Source organism: Tamandua tetradactyla, chromosome 14 (genome assembly GCF_023851605.1).
Source record: "Tamandua tetradactyla isolate mTamTet1 chromosome 14, mTamTet1.pri, whole genome shotgun sequence".
NCBI lineage: Eukaryota > Metazoa > Chordata > Mammalia > Pilosa > Myrmecophagidae > Tamandua > Tamandua tetradactyla.
In genome coordinates this window covers 31,169,691-31,192,227 of record NC_135340.1, presented here as the reverse complement: position 1 = coordinate 31,192,227, position 22,537 = coordinate 31,169,691, and the positions used below count along the sequence as shown (strand labels likewise).

General features: G+C 52.4%; 3 protein-coding genes across 4 annotated transcripts; 1 reads left to right on the top strand and 2 right to left on the bottom strand.

Annotated features, from left to right (window-relative positions):
- The first annotated feature begins 1,086 nt into the window (after positions 1-1,086).
- THTPA (thiamine triphosphatase) lies at positions 1,087-10,321 on the top strand. 2 transcript variants are annotated; one of them, XM_077127162.1, is made up of 3 exons: positions 1,087-1,464; positions 1,888-2,436; positions 3,535-10,321. In XM_077127162.1, exons 2-3 carry the CDS (start codon positions 1,893-1,895, stop codon positions 3,678-3,680), a joined length of 690 nt encoding a protein of 229 aa, XP_076983277.1. In that variant the 5' UTR covers positions 1,087-1,464; positions 1,888-1,892; the 3' UTR covers positions 3,681-10,321. The 2 variants fall into 2 exon arrangements, with proteins under 2 accessions (XP_076983277.1, XP_076983278.1); XM_077127163.1 differs by having other exon boundaries at positions 1,087-1,526.
- AP1G2 (adaptor related protein complex 1 subunit gamma 2) lies at positions 4,453-13,091 on the bottom strand. The gene is given in 30 exon segments (XM_077127164.1): positions 4,453-4,614; positions 4,702-4,812; positions 5,000-5,041; positions 5,044-5,143; positions 5,145-5,161; positions 7,337-7,472; positions 7,556-7,699; positions 7,864-7,926; positions 7,928-7,985; positions 8,243-8,346; positions 8,348-8,371; positions 8,463-8,552; positions 9,221-9,285; positions 9,288-9,342; positions 9,432-9,469; positions 9,472-9,485; positions 9,570-9,633; positions 9,636-9,709; positions 9,884-9,944; positions 9,947-9,990; positions 10,156-10,211; positions 10,390-10,425; positions 10,427-10,489; positions 10,807-10,887; positions 11,293-11,388; positions 11,510-11,856; positions 11,967-12,024; positions 12,122-12,265; positions 12,267-12,326; positions 12,726-13,091. Coding segments are annotated over 30 exon segments (2,541 nt in total). The 5' UTR covers positions 12,930-13,091; the 3' UTR covers positions 4,453-4,522.
- Positions 13,092-13,725: 634 nt separating this feature from the next.
- JPH4 (junctophilin 4) lies at positions 13,726-22,537 on the bottom strand. Its single transcript, XM_077127161.1, has 5 exons — positions 22,159-22,537; positions 20,550-21,321; positions 17,188-17,306; positions 16,326-16,858; positions 13,726-15,343 (listed from the first exon to the last, which is right to left on the bottom strand). Exons 1-5 carry the CDS (start codon positions 22,535-22,537, stop codon positions 15,260-15,262), a joined length of 1,887 nt encoding a protein of 628 aa, XP_076983276.1. The 3' UTR covers positions 13,726-15,259.

Genomic DNA, 22,537 nt, shown 5'->3' with positions numbered 1-22,537 from the left:
TTCGGGTTAATTGTTTAAATATAAGGCTCAGCTCTTAATTGTTAACACCACTAAACTTCTGCCACTCGATGTTTATCAAAAACTTTGTAGCGAGCAACCATATGCAATTTGTCACACTGGATCAAGCCAGTCCAACAGAGTGCCAAATTTGACTCCAAGTACAATGATTCCATTTACCAAGCTGCACCTGGGGGTGCCCACGTAAAAATAAAAAATAAAAAAAAAAAAAAGAAAGGGCAAGTGTTGAGAATATGGTACTACCCACCCAAGACAGAAGGGAGCCCAAGGATTTACAAGAACCCTTGTTCCTGAGCAAGCTACCTCACATGGCCGGGGTGGGGGGTGTCAGACATGCAATTTAAGGTCTCCAGGTACTCATATTCCTCAGGAGAAAGGAGAAGATGCCTTCTCTATTTTTATTCCCAAAGCAGTCAAAAAGCCACTTCCACATCTTAACTGTATTTTAAATGAACATGAGTATCTCTCATACTCCTGACAACAGCCTCAGGGTCAGCTGGAATCTCAGTGACACACTTCTCAGTCTAGCACTCAAGGCTTCAGCCAACCTGCCCCTCAGTTGCATTTCCAGTCTCATATTTTTCTATTTACACACTGACCAGGTGCTCTCCAGCTTCTGGACCTTCGCTCATGCTATTCCTTTCTCCATCTGAATTTCCAAATGTTGAAATCCCACCATGTTTTTAATTCCCATCCAAAAATAACACTTCCTCTGTTGACAGAAGGCCTCTCCTTTCCCATGCCAGAATGTATTAAATCCCCTCTGAAACTGCAGAGTAGCCGGATTGGTCTGAGTTATCCTTTTTTTTTTTCCCAGTCCAATGCCACTGGCCAGCACTTAGTGGGTCGCTATAACTCCTCAAATAACTGCTGGACAGCGTTAGAGTGAGTGACTTTTAATCCAGGCCCATCCGCCTAAGGAGTGAAGGAATTGGAGACAGAATTGGGGCTTCGGCTTCTTCCACCCGACCCTCCCCATCGCCTTGCAACCCCACCTCGGCCTTAGGGGGAGTCCCGCGGGAACTAATTGCAGCTTTTCTGTCACCATAGAGACGAGTGGGGGCAGACTTGGAAAAGTTTCCCTTTCGAACTACATCTCCCATCATGCACCCGGGCCCTCAGGGTGCCTCAGCTCAGCCTGAGGCCTGCAACCCGGACCGACCCCCGGAGTCAGGACGGCTTGGGGATGAGGAGCAAAGTGCAGAAGTGACGAGCTGGCTCCCCTATCGACCGCGCGGGTCTCGGTCCCCATAACCTCTTGGGCTCCGGCCTGCCAGCGGCGCTGCCACATCGGGCCTAATATGGCCGCTAGCGTTGGGACCGGCCGGGTGCGTGAAGAGTCGGCCAAGGTCCGGAACCAGGGACTGCTCCCGGCATGCTTCGCGTGGCGTGGGCTCCCTTCCCCCAACGCCGAGTCCCGCAAGAGGGTGGTTCCCGGGCTTTGAGGTGAGACCCGAGGCTCCGCCAGCCGGTACTGTCAAGGGGGAAGGGCGGGGTCGTCCGGAGCGGTAAGCCACCGGCTTCCTGGGGGTAGCAAGGTTTAGAGGGGTGGCGTTGAAGGGAGGACATGGCTCCACCGCCAGCTTTCTAGAGAGCCCTTTGGATTGAGTACAGCATCAAGAACGAAAAAGGGATTCAACTAGAGTCCTGTTGTTACAGTGGAGCCTTAAAGATTAAGACTGGGACATCCATCACTGAGGCAAGGGAAAGGGCTGTAGCCCCCTCAGAGAGCCCCGGGACACGGGAGGGGGGGTACCTCCTAAATTCTTCTGGGGCTGGGGTCCATACTGCTGTCGCCTTGCAGTGCTAAGCACCAGGCTTTGCATCCTTGGGACTTTAGCAGATGTTTGTTGATTGACTGATTTGCAGGTAGCATGGCCCAAGGTTTGATTGAGGTTGAACGGAAGTTCGTCCCAGGATCTGGCACAGAGGAGCGGCTGCAGGAGTTAGGTGGCACCCTGGAGCATCGGATCATCTTCCGAGACAGCTACTATGACACCCCTGAGCTGAGCCTCATGAGGGCTGACAACTGGCTGCGACATCGAGAAGGTAGTGGATGGGAGCTTAAATGTTCTGGGGCAGCAAGCCCCTCAGGATCCCACACTGAGTACAAGGAACTCACAGTTGAACTTGCAATTGTGGCCCAGCTTTGTGAGGTCCTGGACACTGATGTCCTAGGGGCTGGAGGTGTAGCTGCTGTGCTGGGCCCACTGAGGCTGCAAGAAGTAGCTAGTTTTGTGACTACACGGAGTTCCTGGAAGCTGGTGCTCTTGGGAACTGAGGAAGAGCTGCCGCTCAGGGTGGACCTCGACACAGCTGACTTTGGCTATGCTGTGGGCGAGGTGGAGGCCCTGGTACATGAGGAGGCTGAAGTACCAACTGCCCTGGAGAAGGTCCACGGCCTCAGCAGCCTGCTTGGTGAGGAACAAAGCTCCCCTTCCCCCCACCATGCCATCCCCCTTCCCCATTTTTCTCTTATAGATGCACCCCTTAGACCATATAATGGAGGACGATCTCTGGGTTATTTCTGTTTTGCCAGAATTGTCTACATACTCTAAGAGGATCCAGTTTGCTTAGGGTTGACTATCAAATCTGGGTCCCTCTTGCTGTCCAATCTGGATTTAATCGTTTCATGTGTCTCTAATCTTTATCCCATTCATTTTGCTTCATTTAGTTCTCCATCTCATATTTCTAGACTCTACAAGTATCCTTCAGTTCCATTTTTCATGTTTCTGTGTCTCTTCCTGCTTCAGTCTTTCCTTCTCCCCAACCCCATCCTCTCATTTGTACAATTACCTGGAGCTTCATTTAATTTGTTCTGTAGGCTTTGAATAAAAGGTAAGAAGCTTGTATTTAGTGTGACAATGATGTAAGCTTTGGATTTTTCTGCTCCCAGTCTTAGCTTCCTTATAGACAGTTCATCCACACAGGTATGAGGTGGTGTGTCCCATGGGACTTCACAGACCTTGAATGTAGTTTTTGCTTACTCAGCAAGCATTCATTGAGTTCCCTGCCATATGCTGAGTGCCTGGCACTGACACCAGAAACTGGCAATGGGCAGCTTCACACCAGCTGAGGCCACCATTCTATGTGGATCCCTTCCACAGCTATTGCTGTTTTTCTTCCCTTCTTTCAACACCCCTTGGTTTCTGTCTGTGCATGCATCTCTGCATGTGCTTCATTACCACCACAGACTTTAATCTTGATGGAGGGAGAAAGGGAGACAAGAGCAATAACTAAACTGAGTTAACACTGAGACACCCTCTGTCTTTATGGAACCCTTGCTGGAGGAGAGGCTCATGCTCAGCATCCCAGTCCTGCTCCCATCTGAAGTGGCCCTTTTAGGCCCTACTTCCACAGGCCAGTAATGGAGTGGGCTGGTGGACGCTGGTTGGGTGGCCCCTCAGAATCCCAGTGTTGCCTTGCAAAGAACTTTGGGTCCTGGCTGGTGGGCAGGGAGCAGAGTCAAAATGTTCACGGCTGTCTGGCTTGCCCCTCACTATCCTCTGCCTTTAGGTGTGTCAGAGCAGGAGACAGCACCAGCCAAGCTGATCGTGTATCTACGGCGCTTCCGACCCCAGGATTATCAGCACCTGCTAGAAGTGAAGAGCTCCAAAGAGAAGCCACAGGGAAGTCAACATCCTGACAGTGGCCTGGGCTAGGGGTGACATCTTGCTGAGTTAGAAGAGAGCTCTGGGTCTAATGAGTTCATTCCTGAGCTCACTGTGCCTCCTACCCTGGCTTCCCGCTTGACAGTGACTCCTGTCTTTCTCCACCTCTGCCTGTTCCTTCACCTGTACTTCCTCGAGCCCTCTGTGACTGCCTTCTCTCCCTCACCCGTCAGATGCAATCTGTGGGCCGCCCCCTCTCCCCGAGCCGCTAAGCAGCCTCCATTGATTTCCGCTCGTGTTTATAGGATTTCCACTTAGCTGTGATCAGTAGTTAAGCACAGGAAAATCCCTTGCTGCGCCCCACCCCCCTTCCTTGGTCGATGCCATTGATTCTGCCAGCGGCTCCTAACCTGCCTTACAGCTGAGTTAGAGATGAGGGGAGGCAGCAGGGATTTCCCTGCCCTGGGGTGTGGGAGTTACAGCAGATTTGGGAAATGGGTGGGAACCTAGAAACCTAGATTGTGCCTTACTCTGTCCATAGAGGGTAGTATGTGTCTGGTGGAAGTTTAGGGGCAAATTTGTTCCCAAGGCTAGCGAGGGGGAGAAAGAAAACCCTCCTTGTTGAAACAGGGGAAGATACACACTTTCTGAGCTTCTTTCCTTGTTATTCGTATACACTTTTTACCTCAAATATCCCCAAATATGTTTCCCCCTTAGGTTTTATTGGGCTTTCATCATTTGAGGGAGAGGGTGGGAAGCCCTAACTGTTTTTTGCAGTGGGATGCAAGGGCCATCTGCTGGTAGCCCTCAGGCATAGGTGCCAAATTGCTGCAGTCCTGGTTTGGAGCACAGAGGACTTGAGGCTGTGCATTGAGGCTGAGTCCCTGAGCCCATTACTGCCCTGTCTCCACAGGCAAATTGTTCACCTCAAAGATCTCCTGCACTGACTGACCAAAGTGACTGTAGGTGAGGCGCAGCTTTAACCCGCAGCAGGGCCTAGGAATAGGAAAGCAGAGAGCAGGGTTAGCACCTGTGCCTTTTCCCTTCCTTGGATCTTATCCATGGGGGCTCCTGGAGGTCACCTTGTTAGGATTGAGGATCCTGAGGAGCTGGGTAATGGGAAGGCCACCCCGAGCTGTAACCATATCCCCACTGGGGGCCTGTAGCTGCAGTTGGAAACTCTGAACATAGGAGGTGTGGGCATAACACAGTACGCACTGGGCTCAGACAACCCCTCCACACTCAATAGTTCCAGATCCTTTTCCCATAATTGCCCAAGTCCTTGTCTCTGCACACTACACTCTTTCCATCTCTCTCTCTTGCCCACCCCCTCTACTTAGTGGCCTCTTCTCCAGGAGTGCCCAGGTCATTGGGCACAGCAGCCTGGCAGGTGAAGTGAGTGACATCATCCCTGAGGAGTTGGTGGCTGTGGCAGTGATTAAAAGCAAATTAGGGGTTCCAAAAGGTCGGACAAAAGACAGATTCAGCTGTAGTCCCTTGCGCTCACACACTTTTGAGATTTGAGATGGGAGCTAGAGTAGGGAGAGACAACTCAGGGTATTCAGGCTGCAGCTAATAAGTTCATTCATTCAACAAAAACCAGTCGAGAGTGTGTACTTTGGGTGGATTGTATGATGTGTGAATAGATCTCAATAAAACTGCTAAAGAAAAAAAAATCAGTTAAGCACCTATTAGATGACAAAGGTACTACTCAAGATACGGGTGACAGAGTGGAAAGATGAGGTCCCTGCCCTACTGGAGCTTTCAGTCTGGGAGGGGGTGGGGAGGAGGAAGGGAGACAGCAAACAAGAAAACAGTGCAGGATGGAAAAGAGAGCAGATGAGAAAATTTAGAGATCTAATACCCAGGGGTCCAGGCAAAGCAATTTTAGAAAAGCCTCCAAATTTAGCCATATAAAAGCTGACCAGAGAAAATTGCTATTCAAGGGGCTACAAACTGGGTCCTTGCAGGTTCTCAAGGACAGCTGTACTTAGTGGGGAGAGCATTCAGTAGCAGCAAACCAGTCACCAGTCTTTCCCCAGTTTGGAAGCCTTGGTTCCAGAGCATACACCCATCTCCCACATTCCCAGCTGATTTTGCCCACCTCCCCTTAAATGTTCAGTCTGGAGCCAGACTCTCAAATTGAGCCAGTTAGAGACCCAGTGACCACGATGGGCCATGCAGTTGGGACCCACTATCTTCAAACTGGAACTTTGGGGTCCAGACTCCATCAAGCAGATCTGGAGTAAGGAAGCTTCACTTATTCTAATACCAGTTATTCTCATGGTTGATGATGCTTATGGTTAATCAGTTTGCTGAGCCTGCCTCCCTGAGCTGGATTAGAAGACCAGGAGAAACACCAACTCATCCATGGGTATATACTTTCATTTTGTAGTGGCTTATAATCACACACGGCTCTTGTAAGAGTTTGTTTCAGAGAAAGAAGGGTAAGCAGAGCCACTATTCCTGAATTTACAATTTGTTGTTTGCAACAGGTTTTTATAAAATTCCAGACACAGGATGGGAAATGGGTTTCACTGCCAGTTCCCAAAAGGTCTGCAGGAAGGTAGACTCCAGAGCAAGGCAAGTATGATTGACAGGTCCCTGATACATTGAAATTTTTTGCATGGTGGGGATGTGAATTAGTGAGTGTCTCAGGCCCTAGAATTTTAGGGGATTCTTCATAGTATCCACTCAGCTCCTCACAACTCCTAGTGGGCTCTGTGGAGTCAGAATGGACCCAGAAGCTCAGGAGTCCTTCCACAGGATTAGGCCCTCTCCCTGCTCAGCAGAGAAACTGGAGAAAAGGACATCAGATTCAGTGGGGATCACTTGAGTTCTAAAAAAATACTGCAGGATCATTGGTGATGTTAAACTATCTCCTTGTTTCTAATATTTTAAATAGTTTTTTTTTTTTTTTTAATTTTCATCATAAAAATGCAGCATCCTTGGGGAAGGGACCCAGTCCCTTGGCCTGCCACTCTCTATTTGTACTTTATTACTTGGATGGTATTCTTTAGTCTGCAGAAAATGCTGTCTTGGAAAACATTTAGACTGTTAAGATTTGAGTTGTTTTGTTTTGTATTTTATTTAGTTTACAAGCATCTTATATTTTCCTGAAAACTAAATAAAGTTTTTGGTTTTTTTAATTGAAAAAAACAAGCAAAATAATCAAGATTGTATCAGGTGCTATGAAGGGAATAAACTATATGAGAGAAACTGGAAAGAATTAACCTAGATGGGGGTGCTAATGGAAGGCATTTGACATTTTAGCTGAGGCCTGAGAAGTAAGAATAAGCTGGTCATGTAATAATGTAGGGAAAGACCATTCCTTGAAAAAAGAACAAGAAATGCCAAAGGCTTGAGGTTAGAGGGTTTGAGGAGCTGAGAGGGATCAGTGGAGAGTGGACAATGGGAAGGGGTATGAGGTGAGCCTGGGGAGAAGCAGGGCCCTGTAGGCCAAGGTAAGGAGTTTGGAACAAACAGAAGACATTGAAGGGTGTCCAGGATGGAACTGGCATGGTCTAATTAGCCCTTTTACCTACTGAGATGGGGATAGGATGGGGGACACATAGGAGGGAAGAGATTATTTGAACCTTAGTCCTTCTTAGGTTATTTGAACCTAAGAAGCAGCAGCAGTAGCACATTTCCACCCTGCCTTCTCTAAGAGCAGTCTTCTCAGACATCTTCCCTTTGCTGAGGCTTACCCAGGGCTGGAGGAGTGCAGGGAAGGTCAAGGAAGTGTTTGAAGGCACCTCCTGGGTAGGGGTCCAGAGGGGGAGGGTGCTGGGCATCCCCAGAAGCACTATTCTGGAGATCTAATAGATCCAAGAGTTTCGAGGCCTAGGGGAAAAAGGCAGAACAGTCAGGGTTGGGTATGGAAGCAACCCAATTCTTGTTCACCCCAGGGCTTCCAATCTTCTCACCTAGGGCTCTGTGGGGACAGGGGCTGCTGCTTTGCTTTCTTGTGCCTCCTCAGTCTGAGGACCACCTTGGTCCATAAGAGGCATCTTTTCAAGGATAGTAGCCATGAAAGGATGGAAGGCAGGATTGTCTCCTTGGAATACCCTCTAGGTGGAGAAGTAAGAACACAGAGAGCCCTGGGCACATGATGGGTGAGAAGGGCCCCTCTGGTTTCCTAAGATGGGTACTTGCTGGTTTTCAGATGAACAAGGGGGATTGGGAGCCAGCTTAGCTTCAATGGATAAGGAAGAACACAGGTGAGAATGAGAACCTTGTACCCAGAAAGGGCATCTGGGTCCCATGCTGTGGTGGCATGGTTGTACTCCACAGCCCCATTGCTGCAGCTCCACATCTAGGCAGGTCCCATAGATGGACACCACCTGGCGGTTGCAGCTGGACCACAGAGTGGTGTCAGAGTGGTATGGGAGTTTGCCTTGCCCTTCAGCTCCAGGAGAGGACAGAGCAAGGATAGGCCCTATAGAACAGGGAGATACCCAAGATACTTGGCTCAGAAACAAAAACCTAAGGATTGGGAAGAGCAGGGATGTACGTGTCTAAGAGGAACTCAGGAACTGGTAGGCACAGGGAAGGGACATCTCTTGCTGGGGACTCTAAGCAGAGGGTCTGTGGGAAAGACTGAGACTTCTTACTTGTTGTCCCCATGGAACCGGGTACTGAGCTTCATGAGGGCTGTGAGGGCATAGCCTGTAATGGCTGGCAGGGACATATGGGACTGCAGTACCTTTTCCAGCAGTTGTCAACACCTCCTCTTTCTCTACCTTCAGGGGTGGACAAAGGCAGTGACCCCAAAGGCCAGGCCTGCCTCCCCTCACAAGACCCTCCTTAGTGTGCCCTCAGTGCAGGCTTCACCTGAAAGGGCTCAGTTTCCTCACAGCTCCCCTCCAGCAGGAGGTCCCCATACTCCTTGTTGCACCAGATGGCCACCTGCACCAGTGGTTGCTTCATGGGATAAGAAACACCACTGGGTCAGTATCTTGGTCCCTTCCCCACATCCTGATGTTGCAACATCCCTTTAAGCAGTGCAGAGATGGTGGGAATTGAAGGAGTGGGGAAAGGGAAGGGCCCTGGTGTAGGGAACAGCCTGTTTTGTTCCCAGGCTCTCTCCTGGCACCTGGGCTCCCACTGCCCTCTGGTGGCCAAGTGTCAGAACTACATGGCTTAGCCACGCAGATGCAAGCAGATTTCTCAGATTCCTCCCTTGAGGAAGAAGTGAATGGTTTCTGCCCATACTACTTACTTAGTTAATAAGGAAAAGGGGGCTAGAGATGATGGCTGGCATCTGCTAGCTCACTAGGAAGTAAATAATTAAACCTGATACATACAGAAATTTTATCTCTCATTTGATCCTCATAACAGCTCTGGGAAGGAGGGAGGGTAGATAGCTGAGTGCACAGAACATAAAGTTAAATGAATTATCAGTGGTTATGTGGCCAGTAGGTACCAGTCAGCACAGAAGCCCAGGTGTTCTAAATAAAAACAGGGTCCTATCCTAGAGTATCTCAGCTCAGTAGCACCTCAAGGGAAAAAGTTAGGGATCAGTTGTAGAGAGTAGGTGGTCCAGGAATGGTGGGGTGGGTGGGGAGTGTCTGGGCAGGTGGGAATAGTACCTGGGAGATGTCCTCTGCCAGAGCGCTGTAGAGGCGGTGCACAGAGTAGGCATGTAGCTCCTGAGCCCCCCAATCAGCTGGGTCAAGTTGGCTACTGCATCATCCCGCACATGGGCACCTGCCTGGACTGGGGGGGGAGGGTGCATGTGGACAAGATGGTGTGAACCCTTCCCATTCCCATCCAGCTCTCTCAAAACAGTCCCCATCTCACCGTTGTTAGAATGCGCAGGATGGCGTCTATGTGCCATCCTTAGTTGGGGCAGATCTGAGGGACATATGGCTCGTCAGTCCTGGCACTGACCCTCCCCAAATTCCACCCCATCTGCCTCCTGAGCACCTGTCATCTCACCTCTCTGCAGTCAACAGGATGCCTGAGGCACAGTCAGCCCATAGCTCACGAAAGCAAGACTCCAAAAGCCCTGCAGCTCCGGTGTCATGGCTTGCACATTGGAGCTATTCACCAGAGTCAGGCTCAATTCCAGGGCCTGCCTGGCAGGAGAAATACAGGGCAGCCCAGGTCACCCCACTTCACAGCCTCATGCTCTTCTCTTCCCCAGACACTTGCCCTCTTAGCCACCTTGCTCCAGCTGCTTTAAGATGCCTTCAGTCTTAGCCACCTGATTCCAGGCCCTCTGGTCTGTCCGTTCATCTAGTCCTGCTCACCGGCTAAGGGAAGCATCAGGTTCCCATAGACATTCCAGTACAGTTGGCCAGTGCCTCTGCTGTGATCAGACTGCACCAGCCGTAGCAATGACATCAGGGCTACATACCTGGTCAGGGTGGGAGAGACCCTATGACACCCATGGCCTACAGCCCCCAGCCTCGTCCAGCCCAGTGTACAGGGTAAGAGGTAGGTGAATTGGGAAACTCTAGGAGGAGGATAGAGGGCCAGGGATTCAGTGGTACAGACCCAGCCAGACCCCAGGGACTATTACCTAATGTTCTTGTCACTGTTGAGCAGGAAGCAGCCAAGAATGTTGACAGCTAAAACCTATAAAAGGCAGAGATTGGGGACAATCAAGGAAGGAGTTACCTGCTCATCCAGAAGTGGGAATCACTTGACCTAGGATGATGGGATGGGAAAGGGGAGAAACCAGAGCACAGGACCTGTAGGCCTGGCTGGGGGTGGGTGGGTGGGGCCATGATGGGAGGGGCATAGGGACTGATACCCGGAGGCCAGCTGCAGAGCGAATGTCCATGATGCTAAAGCACTGTTTCAAAGAGGACTGCACTGCTCGCATTTTGGCTGGCATCTGTGTTAGTAGCCACCTGAGTGGGTGGAGAGGAAGATGTATCCACACAGGGCTCTGTCCTTGTGTCTCAGAAGGGTCCCCACCATGTGTTCTGTCTATCCCACAACCATCCAACAAGGTTCCCTGAATCCCCATTATGTGCCAGGGTCCAGACAGAGCTCTGGGCTATAGACAGAGTGAGATAGACTGTGTCCATGCCCTCAAGGGGTTCACAGTCCAGAGGGGAATAGAGACATGATAGGGCAGCATGGCAAGTGCTCATGGGAGGGTCACCCAGCCTGGTGGAATTACAGGACTGCACACCAAACTGATGCCTCCTCTCGAATACCCCACCTGAGCCAGCAAGTCATTCATGGTCTTACTGCTCTCGTCATGGTTCTGGCCCCGAATCTGAAGCAGACGAAGTATCTGAATCTGAGGTTGGGTTAAAGGTTGAAAGGTAGAGGGGTTCATAGGGTAAGAAGTTGTGGGGCTGAGGAGAAAAATCCAGTGTTCAGGAGATCATCATTTTCAGGGGCCAGACTGGTTCCCTCTCACTTCCCTGTCCTTCCATCTCACCTCCACATGTCCACTGGGTCCTGGGAGTGGATCAGAGGTGGGAGAAGTCCAGGGAGTTTCATGTAGGCTTTATTGCTTCCAAATGTAATTTTCTAACCTTCAGCTCCCCCTTCCCACCATCCTGGGATGAACTGGGCAATCCTGGGCTTGCCATATTCCTGCCCAAACACTGGTTTATGTCAAAGTGTTCTCTGCAAGGTGACTGTGGTCTCACTCCTAAGTTCTCAGGGTTCCAGGACAACAGCAGAGGAGTCAGCCCACCTGCAAGAAGGGGTAGCTGACTCCAGATATGCTGTGTTCTGTGGAGTATCCCAACGGCACCAGAGTCCGGAGAATCTGCACCATCTGGGGCACCACCTGAAGGGGGGGGGGGGGTCACAGCCTTGTCTGGGCATTCTTCATCCTCTCAAGCTCTGGCCCCATCCCTCCCTCACTGCCCCTCTTTCCTGACCCATGGCTTGCCCTTTCACCAGCCCACCTTTCAAAAGTGCTTGAGGGCTGCAGGGCTTCACTCTCAGTGCTCTGTAATCAGTGTGAACGTGCCCAGCAGGATGCCTGGGGTCAGGGTGGGGAAAATGAATGATGGGATAGTGCAAGGGTAGGGCGAATCTTCTGCATGTGTGTGCACAGCTACCCTTCTCCTGAGCTGGTGTTCCCTTCCCAATTTTCACCTGTTCAGTCCCTACCCAGAGCTGAGGCAGGGAATGGGGAGCCCTGTGTCCTTACCGTGGTGGCGCTCATGGAGCAGTTGGGCACAAGGTGGGAGGAAGATGCTGGAGAGTTCAGGAGCCTTCCGGATCATATGCACTGCAGTCAGAACAGCCTGCAGAGGTCGCGGGGCTCAGCAGGGCAGGGGCCAACCAAGATAGACCCACACCTCTACCTCATGGCAAGTTGGGGGCAGTTTCTGAAGGGCCAAGGATCCTGCTGCCTCATCTTGTGCACGTAGGGGCTAGGCTGCAAGAGCAGTTTCTCCACCTCTGTGGCCAGGTCCTGGCTGAATCCCCTGGCTCAGGTCACTGAAGGTTTGGGAGGAGTTTAATTTGAGCCTCTGAGGATACCATTCCTTCCAGTACCTACTCTGGGCAGCCTGGTAGGATTTTCCAGTTCCCCACTCTCCCATCTCCCTGATTGCAAGTGATTCCCAGGTCCACCCCCAGCTCTCTCCCTTCTTGATGCTGTTGGTAATAAGCAGGTGGGCATCTTGCCTCTCATCTAGTAGAAGCATTGCCCCCCAGGTAGCCCACCCTCTTGTCTGTGAATCTGGGGGAGGCGATCAGTTTCAGTCACTCCATCTATAGGGAAGGGGGCAGACCAGGAAGGGTCAGGGGTGAAGCCAGAACATCCCTGTTGCATCTCCTAACACCAGATTAACTCATGGGACACCATATTCCGTCACCCTCCCTTCAACAAGAGTAGAGGCTTAGGAGATTCAGGCCTTAGTAGGTAGTTTCAGGGAACTAAAAGTCGTGAAGGATGGGAAAGGAGGAGGTACCCCGAAAGCAGCTGGCCAGAGAATGAAGGGCTCAGGCCAGCCCACTCCAATGATAGGGAAGGTTTGCAGTGCATGCTGTGAGGGCTCAGAAATTGCCTGCAGAATGAAAAAATCCGGGGCAGATAGGTGAAGGGGCCTGAGACCTAGCCCGACCAGTCTTTCTGATCAAACTCTGGAGGGAGGTGACCCTGTCCAGTACCTGTCCAAAGTGGGCGGGGTAGCCCAGCATGTGGACGTAGAACAGTTTGGCCAGCTGGCGGTGCCTCTGCAGAGGGTCCCCATCGCGGAAGGAAGCCCGGATGTGGGCACATTCCCTCTGGATCACCTCCTGCTCCTGGGCCTGGGTCTCAGCCCCGCGAATCTCCTCGATTAGGTCCTGAAGCTTCTTTGAAGACATCGCCATCCTGGGGGCAGAGCCCGGGAAGGGAGAGGGCTTTCACATCCTCTGGCGGAGCATGCCTGGTCTTTCTGACAGGCTAGCCCATGGCCAAGATTCTGAGGGTCCGGGTCTCAGCTTCGCTAGCTACCCTCGCTCGACCTTCCCAACTTGGGAAGATCCAAACGCCGCCCCCTTCCCACCCTCCGAGGGGATTCCCACTACGCATGCGTCCTCAGGGCTTGTTCCTACTGCGCGTGAGCCAAAGCACTGCCTATTCCTACCTCTCCGCATCACCCCCCCCCCCCCCGCCCACTTGGCTTCTCTTCCCTACCACAGCCTTTCATTTCCCTCCAGGAATCTGCGCTTTTTCTCCTGCGAGATCCCAACCCCCATTCCCATCTCAGGCGGACTCGACTCCCACAATCTAGGACGCCCACCCCAATGCTAGCCTCACCTTACTAGCGTCCTAACTTGGTTCCCCGCCCATTCAGCTCTCCCTGGTCTAGGGCAGGCCTGGGGGCGGGGCTTCGTATGGCCCTTCCTCGCCCCGCCCCCACCACAGGACCCCGCCCCCCACCTGATCGGAGAGTCTTGAACTCCTTGACCTCGCTGTGGCTTTGGAGTTTAGGAGAAAGATCTCTCATCCATGTAGAGACTGTATAAAAGGCCTGGGATTTCCAAAAGGGACCCTTGTGCATCTTCATCGCCCGGAGAGCCACAGAGAGCTTGGCTTCGAAGCCATCGCACCCCAAACGAGATGACAATCCCCCCCCTTTTTTGAACTTTTTTATTAATATATTTTTTTGTTAAATTTCTTTGTATTTTTTTTTTCCTGCAAGACTTGTGTTGGCGGCACTGTTGTAGTTTAATTTCAATCCCAAATTCCATGAAATAGAAATCAGAAGTAAAGGTTGAGAGGGAAGGAAGGAAGAGGGCAGGCCAAGGAGTAAACAGAGTTTGACTAGAAAAAAAGACAGGATGTGTGGTGGGCATTCCCAGGCAAGGCCATTCCTTGAGGGTGGGATTTGGCAGGCAGTTTGCCTCTGCCTCATGCAGGAGAGGGAGGAAAAGATCCCCTAGGGACCCTACAGTCCCCTCTTCCTTTCTTGCCCCCCAGGGGAAAAGCTGGTACCAGGGATCAGCTGCAGCCTCAAACAGGGCTCTCCACTCACCTCACACCTTGTGTTTGACGCCCATCTCTGCTCTGCCTGGAAAGCCTGTGAGGGGTTTGCTTTCTTTGATCCCCTCCTGTTGTTTTCCCATTTCACAAGATTCTGATGTGATGGGGGAAGGGCTATAACCCATTTGGAAACGACTAAACTTGTCACAGCTTCTACTGCGCTGTGAGCTCCGTGTAATTTTGACTGGTTCCTTCCCCGAGAATGCCCCCCCCCCCCCCGGCCAAAGTTGGGGGAGCCCTTGCTCAAGTGCCTCTAACCCTCTGCGGTAGAAATGCCATTTTCAGGCCCCTTAGGAATTTAATCAAAGGCCACAAGTGAGTCCAGACCAACCAAATAAACTTTTAGGGGGATAGAAGGGTGGGAAAGTTCAGTGGCGAAGTTTTTTGGGGGGAGGGAGTGGACTTCATTGCATTGGATATTTCTTGTTCCTTTATACACTGCTTTTGGCATGCCACCATAGGAAGCTGGACGAGGGGCTGACTGTTGAGGAAAGAAAGAGGAAGATGCTAGGGAGTCATTCCACACTTCACTTCCCATATCTCCTTCAGGGAAGGATCCAGTTAGGCAAGAACCTAGCTCAAAGCTTGGAGGTGAGATAAGGTGCTCCAAGGTAAGAGGTGGACACTGCACTTCCTCCAGGTTTTCACTAGGTCTCAGAGGGACACCAGGCCCCTCGGGCCAGGGAGTGACAGCAGCTCAGCCAGTGTCTAGCCCAGCATTCAGTCACCCCTTACCCACTTTCTTTTCTTTTCAGTTCAGCTTCCAGGAAACTCCTTAGGACACCAGACTCCCACCCTCAGCAAAGTTAAGGTCTAAAGAAAAGTGGGGAGGGCATGGGGACAATGGTCTGACTTATATTTGTGTATCTCAGAGATGAGAACAACTCTGAGAGAGAAAAGCCCTTCATATGTAAACAATCTAGAGAAAGAGAAGGGTTTGGGTGGGGAAGGGAGTGAGGAAGACAGAGACAGATCCAGAGTAAGTGAGATCATCTGAAAGAAGAGAGGGACAAAGAAAAAGCAAGAGACAAAAACAAAGGGGGGACAGAGAAGAAAGGGAAGGGAGGAGAGAAAGAAAGATAGAAAAAGTGACCAGGAAGAAGAAAAGAGAAAAAAGGCAGGTCGAAGGGGCAAAGAGGCGGCAACCAAGCCGGAACTAGGCCAGGAAGTAGCCTCAGGTGAGGAGCTGGGAGAACAGGAATGCCAGGCTCAGGTCCAGGAGGGCCACAGCTCCCACCACCAGAGGGTTGGCAGCTCCCTAGAGAGACAGAGGAAGGAAGCAGGCTCAGTCCCTGAGAACCAGGTCCAGCTCTCTAAGTCCCACCTTCCTGCGGGCAAAGCTATTCAGCCCAAGGGCCCTGGCTGAGGTGGCAAAGCTGAAGGGTCCCAGGCAACATGCCCCCTCTCCCAGGGGCCAGATCAGAGGGACCTCAGGCCTTTGTTTTGGATTGCAAAGTACCGCTTTTCTCTCAGGCCAGCCCCCAATTCCCCCTGGCATCCTCAAGGCAGAGACAGCCTTTCCTCCTTATCTCCCTTCCCATCTCCCCAACATCACATCACGTGGCCAGGCAGAAGGAGCCCAGCCTTAGTAGCAGATGTAGGCAGCAGCAGCCTTTACTGCGGTAAGGCAGAAAGGGATGAAGGGGTGAGGATCTGGTTGCTAGGAAACAGAAGGCTGAGGTCCAATCAGAGTAGAGAGTTCTGGGGAAACCCCACCCTGCCTGGTTTTCTGCCTTCTTTCCTACTTCCCTTCTTCCCAGGAGAGGGAGGGAGAGTCATGGTAGGGAGGGAACAATCTTTTCCTTTTTTATTTCTGGACGCCAAAGAGAGAAAGTGCGGAGGTGGGGATGGGGGTGGAGTAGGAAATTGGGAACTGGAAATGGTACGAAAGGAGAACAGGGAAAGACGTTCTGGCTCTACTGTTATTAGTTTGTTAACCTTGCACAAGTTACTTTAAGTGCTCTGGGCCTCAGTTTCCCCATCTGTCAAGTGAGGCAGTTGGATTTGAAGGTCTCTAGGTTTCTTCCAGCTTCAAAGTTCTCCCTCTTTCTCTTTTTTTTTTTTTGAGGTGGGCATATGATCTGAGACTAGGTGGGCATAAAGGAAGCTGAGTCGAAATCACAGCCTCTCTGGGGATCAGATAGAGGTCTGGAAAGAGTGGGAGGGAAGGCTTTGAGAAGAGAGGCTGTAAGGGAGCTGAGACTCAAGAGCACACAAAGTGGGGTCAGAGAATGTCTTACCGGCTGGACAGGCCTCTCGGTTGCAGCAGGCTCCTCGAGTTCTTCCATCAGGTGCCCGGCATCAGGACTCCTCAAGGATGAGCCTCTCAGGATTGGAGTGGCCATGGGCTCAGGCGCAAAGCCTCCTGGGGCTCTCAGCTGGGGCAAGGGCTCTTCATCTTCCCCCTCCTCTTCTCGAAGACTTCCTGAACTGTCGCTGCAGCCTCCAAGGAGTGGGGAACCGTCTCTGGGCCCTGGTCCCTGCATCCCAGCTTCATCCTCAGCCTCGTAGCCAGCTAGTTCCTCCGCCTGCTCCCCTGGCCCCCCCCACTCCTCAGGCCAAGCTTTGGGGCTGGAGAAGGGACCCAGGTCCCCTCCAGGGGTCAGTGGGTTCCGGCAGGCAGGGGGTCGCCAGGGCTGGCGGGAGGAGGCAGGGCTGCTGGGCAGTTCAGGGGAGCCCTCAGAGGGAGTCAGTCCATTCTCATACACCCCAGGGCTGTCCTCATCCAGGGGCTCTGTGTCAGAACCTTCTGAGTCCTGCCTGGGTCTACGGCCTGGAGCAGGAAGAACTGTGAATCAGAGGGGGTGTAACTGACCTAGGGCTGGAGAAGCTACAGCTTTATTCCCCTGACCTGGCACCTCCCAGGACTTTGGTATCCCCAGGCATACAGCTTTGCACTTCTAGTTCCCAGTACCTCTGGTCCTATTTTCCTTCTTTACATGTTCCCTGTCCCACTCCCCAAACCTGGCGTGATCCCCATCCTCTGTCTCCTTGGATTCTCATCCCTTGGTTTTTTCTATCCCCAGTTCCCCTAGAGGTATTCTCAACTTCTCCAGCTCCCCAGGGAGATCACTCCCCCACCCTGGACTGCCCACACCTTACCTGGGGCTTCTAACATGGGTTGCAGGTCCTGGGCTATCAGTTTTGCCATTCGAGCTGCCTCCACAGCCTTCTCGGCGACGCTGCTGGCTGCCACTGCCTTGAGGAGGGCGTCTGCTGCCCTGTCGGGTCCCAGGGATGGGGACTCAGCAGGCTTTTCCCCACTGTAACTTACCCCTGGTCAGATGCTCCAACCCCATCCTCTATGTCCCCACCATATCACATCCCCCTGATCTGAGCTCACCACCTTTTGAGTCTTCACCTTTCCTTACACTCTGCCAGCCACTTCCCTTCTCCAGCTGGTCCAGGACAGGTCTCCTTTGGTTTACTGTTCTGGACCTGTGCTGTGCTGTGCTGGTTGTCATCACACTCTCCTGCTCCTCTCACACCCCTCAGCTATTATATCCTGTAGTAACACTTCCATTCTTCCAGCTGCAGGGGCCAGCCCCTTCCCTCACCTCTGTTATTCCAATCCTGTCCTACTTCCTTTTCTGTGACAACTGAAACCTCACTCTCTTAGCATATCCTTCTGCAGTTGCATCTGCTTGGTGCTCACAAACTGTGCCTGGTGACCTCTTGGCTCTTGGTACCTCCTTTTATTATCAACTCCTCTCACAGACCCTTGGGATCACATACCTTCTTGGAGGATCCAGAGCATTTTCCTATACCTTAGGATCTGACCCCCAGCAGCTTTGCACCTCCCTCACACGCTTTGTCCAGGACCACGCTTTCTCCTCTGGTAGAAGCCTCTGCCTCCCATCCTCTTACCTCTTCATCCCTCATTAGTTGACCCTGCTTTGTCCTGTACAGATTTCCTGACATGCTAATTTCACATTTTGCTTTTCCTCGGTCTCCTCTGTTATCACATTGTTCTCCCCACTCTATCACTGCCACTTTCCTCTGCCCCTTATCATCCTTTTCTGAGCTGTGGACCTAGAAAAAGAGTGAGGCTTCCTTTTCTGCTCTCCCCTCTCCCTGCTAATATGCTTGCTTTCTCACTGTGATTACATCTCCTGGAACTCTTTAGTCTCCCCATTGTTGTTTCTCAGTTCTCCCTCTGATGTCAGATGCTTCCTTGATTTTCCTTTTTCTTTCACCCTCTGCTATTGATTATAGATGACTTGTAGTCATTAAATTAGTTCTGTTATTCTCAGTGAAGGTGAGGCACAAAGGAGCAGAGATAGAGGTAATAAGATGTACTTGCCATGAGTTTGAATGGATTAAGACCCGTGAACCCCTCTCTGGCCATGGGTCTGTTTTATCTGGCCTGGGAAGGTAGGTATGATATGGGGGGAAGGTTGGTGATATCCACTGTTGTCTTAGGTGCACTTCTTATTTATGTGTCTTGGGGAAACATGGTCAGTCTCCTCTCCCCACCTGATGCGTTAAGGAACTTCAGAACCTGCTTGGAGTGATCGAAGACCCTGCTCTGTCTTAGGGCTTTCAGACTCTACTTGACCAGCCCTGTCCTGAAACTGACTTGATGCCAGGATTTGGGGCCGGGTACGAAGATCATAGCCTTGGGTTGCATTGTGTTCCCTGCTAGCCATGAAACTGGTACACTGACTAGGGCCTGTGCTTTTGTGTAAGGAGGGTATGGATGATCAAATCCAAGGCATTAGACTCAATCTGTGCTCAGGCGTCAGGCCAGGCCCTGGCTACCTGGCAGAGGCACCTGCTGCTGAAGTTCTGCTGTTTCCATGGCAACCAGCAGCCAATCAGCGTTGCCAGGCCTGATGCTGGGAGACCAAAAAGCCTCCTCTCACTGCCTGAATCTCTAGCTACTGAAATCAGTTTTTCTTGCACATCCCTCCTCCCTTCTAGCTTAGAGTGTTCCCTGGTGCTATGCCCATCCCCACCCCGACCCCTTCCCTGGCTTAAGACCCTGCACTCTAACCACCCAGACACTCAAATAGATCTACTGATGCACATTTTCTAGCTCAGGTGCATATTCACACACACACACACACACACACATGCACAAACACACACTGCCATCCACTATACAAACTCACTGGAGCACATTTGTACGTATCTTGACAAAAGCCCTCTGAAACAGTCTCAAATTTAAACATAAATACCCTCAGCTATACCCTTCTCCTTTTAAAAGAAAGTCCAATATATAAAAATACAAATGTAAATATAAGTCAGGGGCTTGTGAATCTCATTACAAATGGAATTTTGCCTTCTTTTAGATTTGCACTATTTAATTCAGTAGTCACTAGCCATATTTGTCTTGTAAGTACTTGAAATGTGGCTATTCAGAATTGAGATACATTTTCTGTTGTCTTTTTATTTCTTTTTCTGAACTGATACAAATGTTCTAAGAAATGACCATGATGATGAATATGCAACTATGTGATGATATTGTGAATTACTGATTATATATGTAGAACAGAATGAGCATAAAAAAAAGAATTGAGATACAACAGATTTTAAAGACATACCAAAAAAATTGTAAAATATCTCATTAATAATTCTATATTGATTACATGTTGAAATGATAATATTTGGATAGAATGGTTGAAATAAAAATATAATATTAAAATTAATTTCACAATTTTACTTTTTATTTAGAAGTGGCTACTAGAAGATTTAGAATTACATAATTGGTCACATTAAATTTCTATTGGGCAGGACTGCTTTAGATAGCAAGGCTATCTAAATAGCCTAAAATTGATGCATGGAAATGTAATCTGATTTACAGACAAAAAATTTCATTTACAGACAAATTTCTAGAGATCTTATCAGTTGGGTAGAGGGAGGTAGAGGAGGCAAAGCTGGGAGAGACTATCTTTTCAGGTGGGTTGGACAGCCATACAAGCTAGACCAGCCCCAAGGCCCAAGGTCCAAATGATATCAGGCTGGGGTGTGGTTAGAAGGGACACCCCTATCTAGGCCCTGGGCTGGCTGATGTTTCATCAGGCCCCTGCTGCTCCTGCCTGAGGCCTGGAGGCTGGATCAACTGCAGGAGGAGGATGACTAGTGACATGTCCCTGTTTTAGTGACATGCCCCTATTTTAGTGACATGTCCCTATTTTAAGAGGTTTATCGACCTGCTCCAGGCAGCACTCTTGCTCTTCCCACACACACACACACACACCAAGGAATTTCACAGACACACATCCCCATAAAAGACAATGAGACGCACTTACTGTCTTAGGCCCTTTGTCTCAAAAACCCAACTACCCACAGTTACACCCACATCCACCTGTAGCCTCTGATAACAAAACCCTAAATGCCCGGGATCCCAGGCCTCTTTCTCACCAGGGCCAGGCCTTGGATCTAGGCCCTTCTGTAGCCCTCCAGGTCTTCCCTCTCCCCTTAGAGCAGCTTTTGGCCTCTGCACACTCCCTGACGCCCACCTGGAAGCGGCGATCTCCTGGCGCTGGCGGGCAGCACTCACAGCTCGACGGGCGCCCTCGACAGCCCTGTCCACCTTCTCCTTGACTTTTCCCCGCCGAAGGGCCAGAGGCAGAAGGCTGCGGACGCGCCCCCCGTGCACCAGCCGGTTGCGCTTGTACTTGCCCTCCTCGCGGGAGCCGTCGGGGCGGGTGGTGCGCCCGTAGCCGTGCCGCCGGTTGCCCAGCCACTCGCCCTCGTAGCGCAGCCCGTTGGAGCGCTGGCTCACGCCGTAGCCGCTGCGCCGGTCTGCGCGCCATTCTCCAGCGTACACCTCAGTGGCCGAGCCCTCGATGAGGGCCGGCGGCGCTGGGGCAGGGGGGCCGCTGGCCTCGGAGCCCGGGGGCCCCGTACTGCCCACCTCGCTGCTCACCTCGCTGCGCAGGGAGCCCCGCTTGCTGCCCAGGGAGCTGCGGCGCCCGCCAGCCCGGAGCCCGCTGAGCAGCAGCGAGCGGCGGAAGAATCCGCCGGCCGCTGGGGTGCGCTTGCGGGTGGACGCGCCGTCAGCGTCCCCCGGCCCCGCCAGCACGAAGCCGCCCCGGGAGCCCGAGGCCGGGCTGCCGCCCTCATCGCCCGGCAGCGGCAGGGGAGGGGGCGGCGTCGGGGGGTCGCTGTGGCCCGAGTCCAGGGAGGTGCGGCGTGGCGAGCGTAGCAGCGCTGCCTGATGGTAGGGCACACTCTGGCGCACCCCGTAGCCGTGGCGCTTCCCGGCCTGCCACTGGCCTTGGTAGGTGCCTGTGGTTGGGGTGGGGTGGGAGAAGAGTCAGGACCCGCTCCTCCCTGCACCCCAGCCCCCAAGCGTTCCTGGAAGCCAATGTGATAGGTGCGGGAGGTCAGGAGAGGGCTGGGGACGGGCCAGGTTGGGTCGAAAGGTGTTTGCGGAAGAGCTGAGTGAAGACAGGCATGCAGCAGGAGATGCGCGGATTTGGGCAGTATGGGTAGACAGGGAAGCAGTGAGATCAGGCAGGCTAGGGTGTGTGAACAGGGGGCTCGAGGGGTGTGAGGGACGGGCAGACAGGAGAACAGTGGAATAGGCAGATGTGCACACGAGGCCAGCCAACAGCGGTATGAGGGATCGAGAGAGGACGTGGGAGTGCCAGGCTGTCTGAAAAAGAGTGGCAGAAAGACAGGCCAGAGGTATGAGGGACTGGCAGGCAGTGATGTTTAAGTTAAGCAGGTGGCAAGCAAACAGGACTGATCACGAGGGGCAAGCTGACTGGAAGTGCAAGGGGACATGGAGAGCAGAGGTGTAAGGGGCAGGAAGACAAGGGAGGGGTGGGCCACGGACAGGGACACAAGGGAGATAATGGAAGGGTAGGGGACAGGTAGACGGGGAAGGGGTGGGGGCAGGCACCCTGGGGATAGATACAGGAGGCGGGCGCGCCTGTGTGTGTGTGTGTGTGTGTGTGTGTGTGTGTGTGTGTACGGGGTGGTCAGAAAGGTGGGGGGTGGGGAGCATATCGATGGGGGAGGCACATGGGGGACAGCCAGAGGGGCGATGGGGAGAGCACCCGCGGAAGGGCCGACGGGGAGGCGCAGATGGGCAGACAGACAGTGGGCCGGGCCCCGCACCTCCGTCGGAGTAGGTCTCGGTGCCGTAGCCGTCCTGGAACCCGTCCTTCCAGAGGCCGGCGTAGCGCAGGCCGGACACGCTCTCCCACACGCCGTTGCGCCCCTTCAGCCCGCCCAGCCACTCGCCGCGGTATGTCCAGCGGCTCTTGCGCTCCACGCCCAGCCCTTCGCGCTTGCCCTGCTGCCAGTGGCCCTGGTAGCTGTGTCCGCCGGGCCCCGTGAAGACGCCGAGTGACTCGAAGCCGTGCGCCCAGCAGCCGCTGTACTCTCCCTGGGCGCCGGGCCCGGTGCACACGCCGTAGCCATGTGCCCGCCCCGCCTCCCAGCCCCCCACGTAGCAGCCCCCGTCGTCAAAGTCGAACTTGCCCCCGGGGGACAT

Excerpts from the sequence above, each read along its gene's own strand:
- THTPA (XM_077127162.1), top strand. The coding sequence starts at position 1,893 with ATGGCCCAAGGTTTGATTGAGGTTGAACGGAAGTTCGTCCCAGGATCT. Across the intron at positions 2,437-3,534 it reads CGGCCTCAGCAGCCTGCTTG|GTGTGTCAGAGCAGGAGACA; the intron begins GTGAGGAACAAA and ends CTCTGCCTTTAG.
- JPH4 (XM_077127161.1), bottom strand. The coding sequence starts at position 22,537 with ATGTCCCCCGGGGGCAAGTTCGACTTTGACGACGGGGGCTGCTACGTG. Across the intron at positions 21,322-22,158 it reads CGAGACCTACTCCGACGGAG|GCACCTACCAAGGCCAGTGG; the intron begins GTGCGGGGCCCG and ends CCCCAACCACAG. Across the intron at positions 17,307-20,549 it reads CAGGAGATCGCCGCTTCCAG|GGCAGCAGACGCCCTCCTCA; the intron begins GTGGGCGTCAGG and ends GGGACCCGACAG.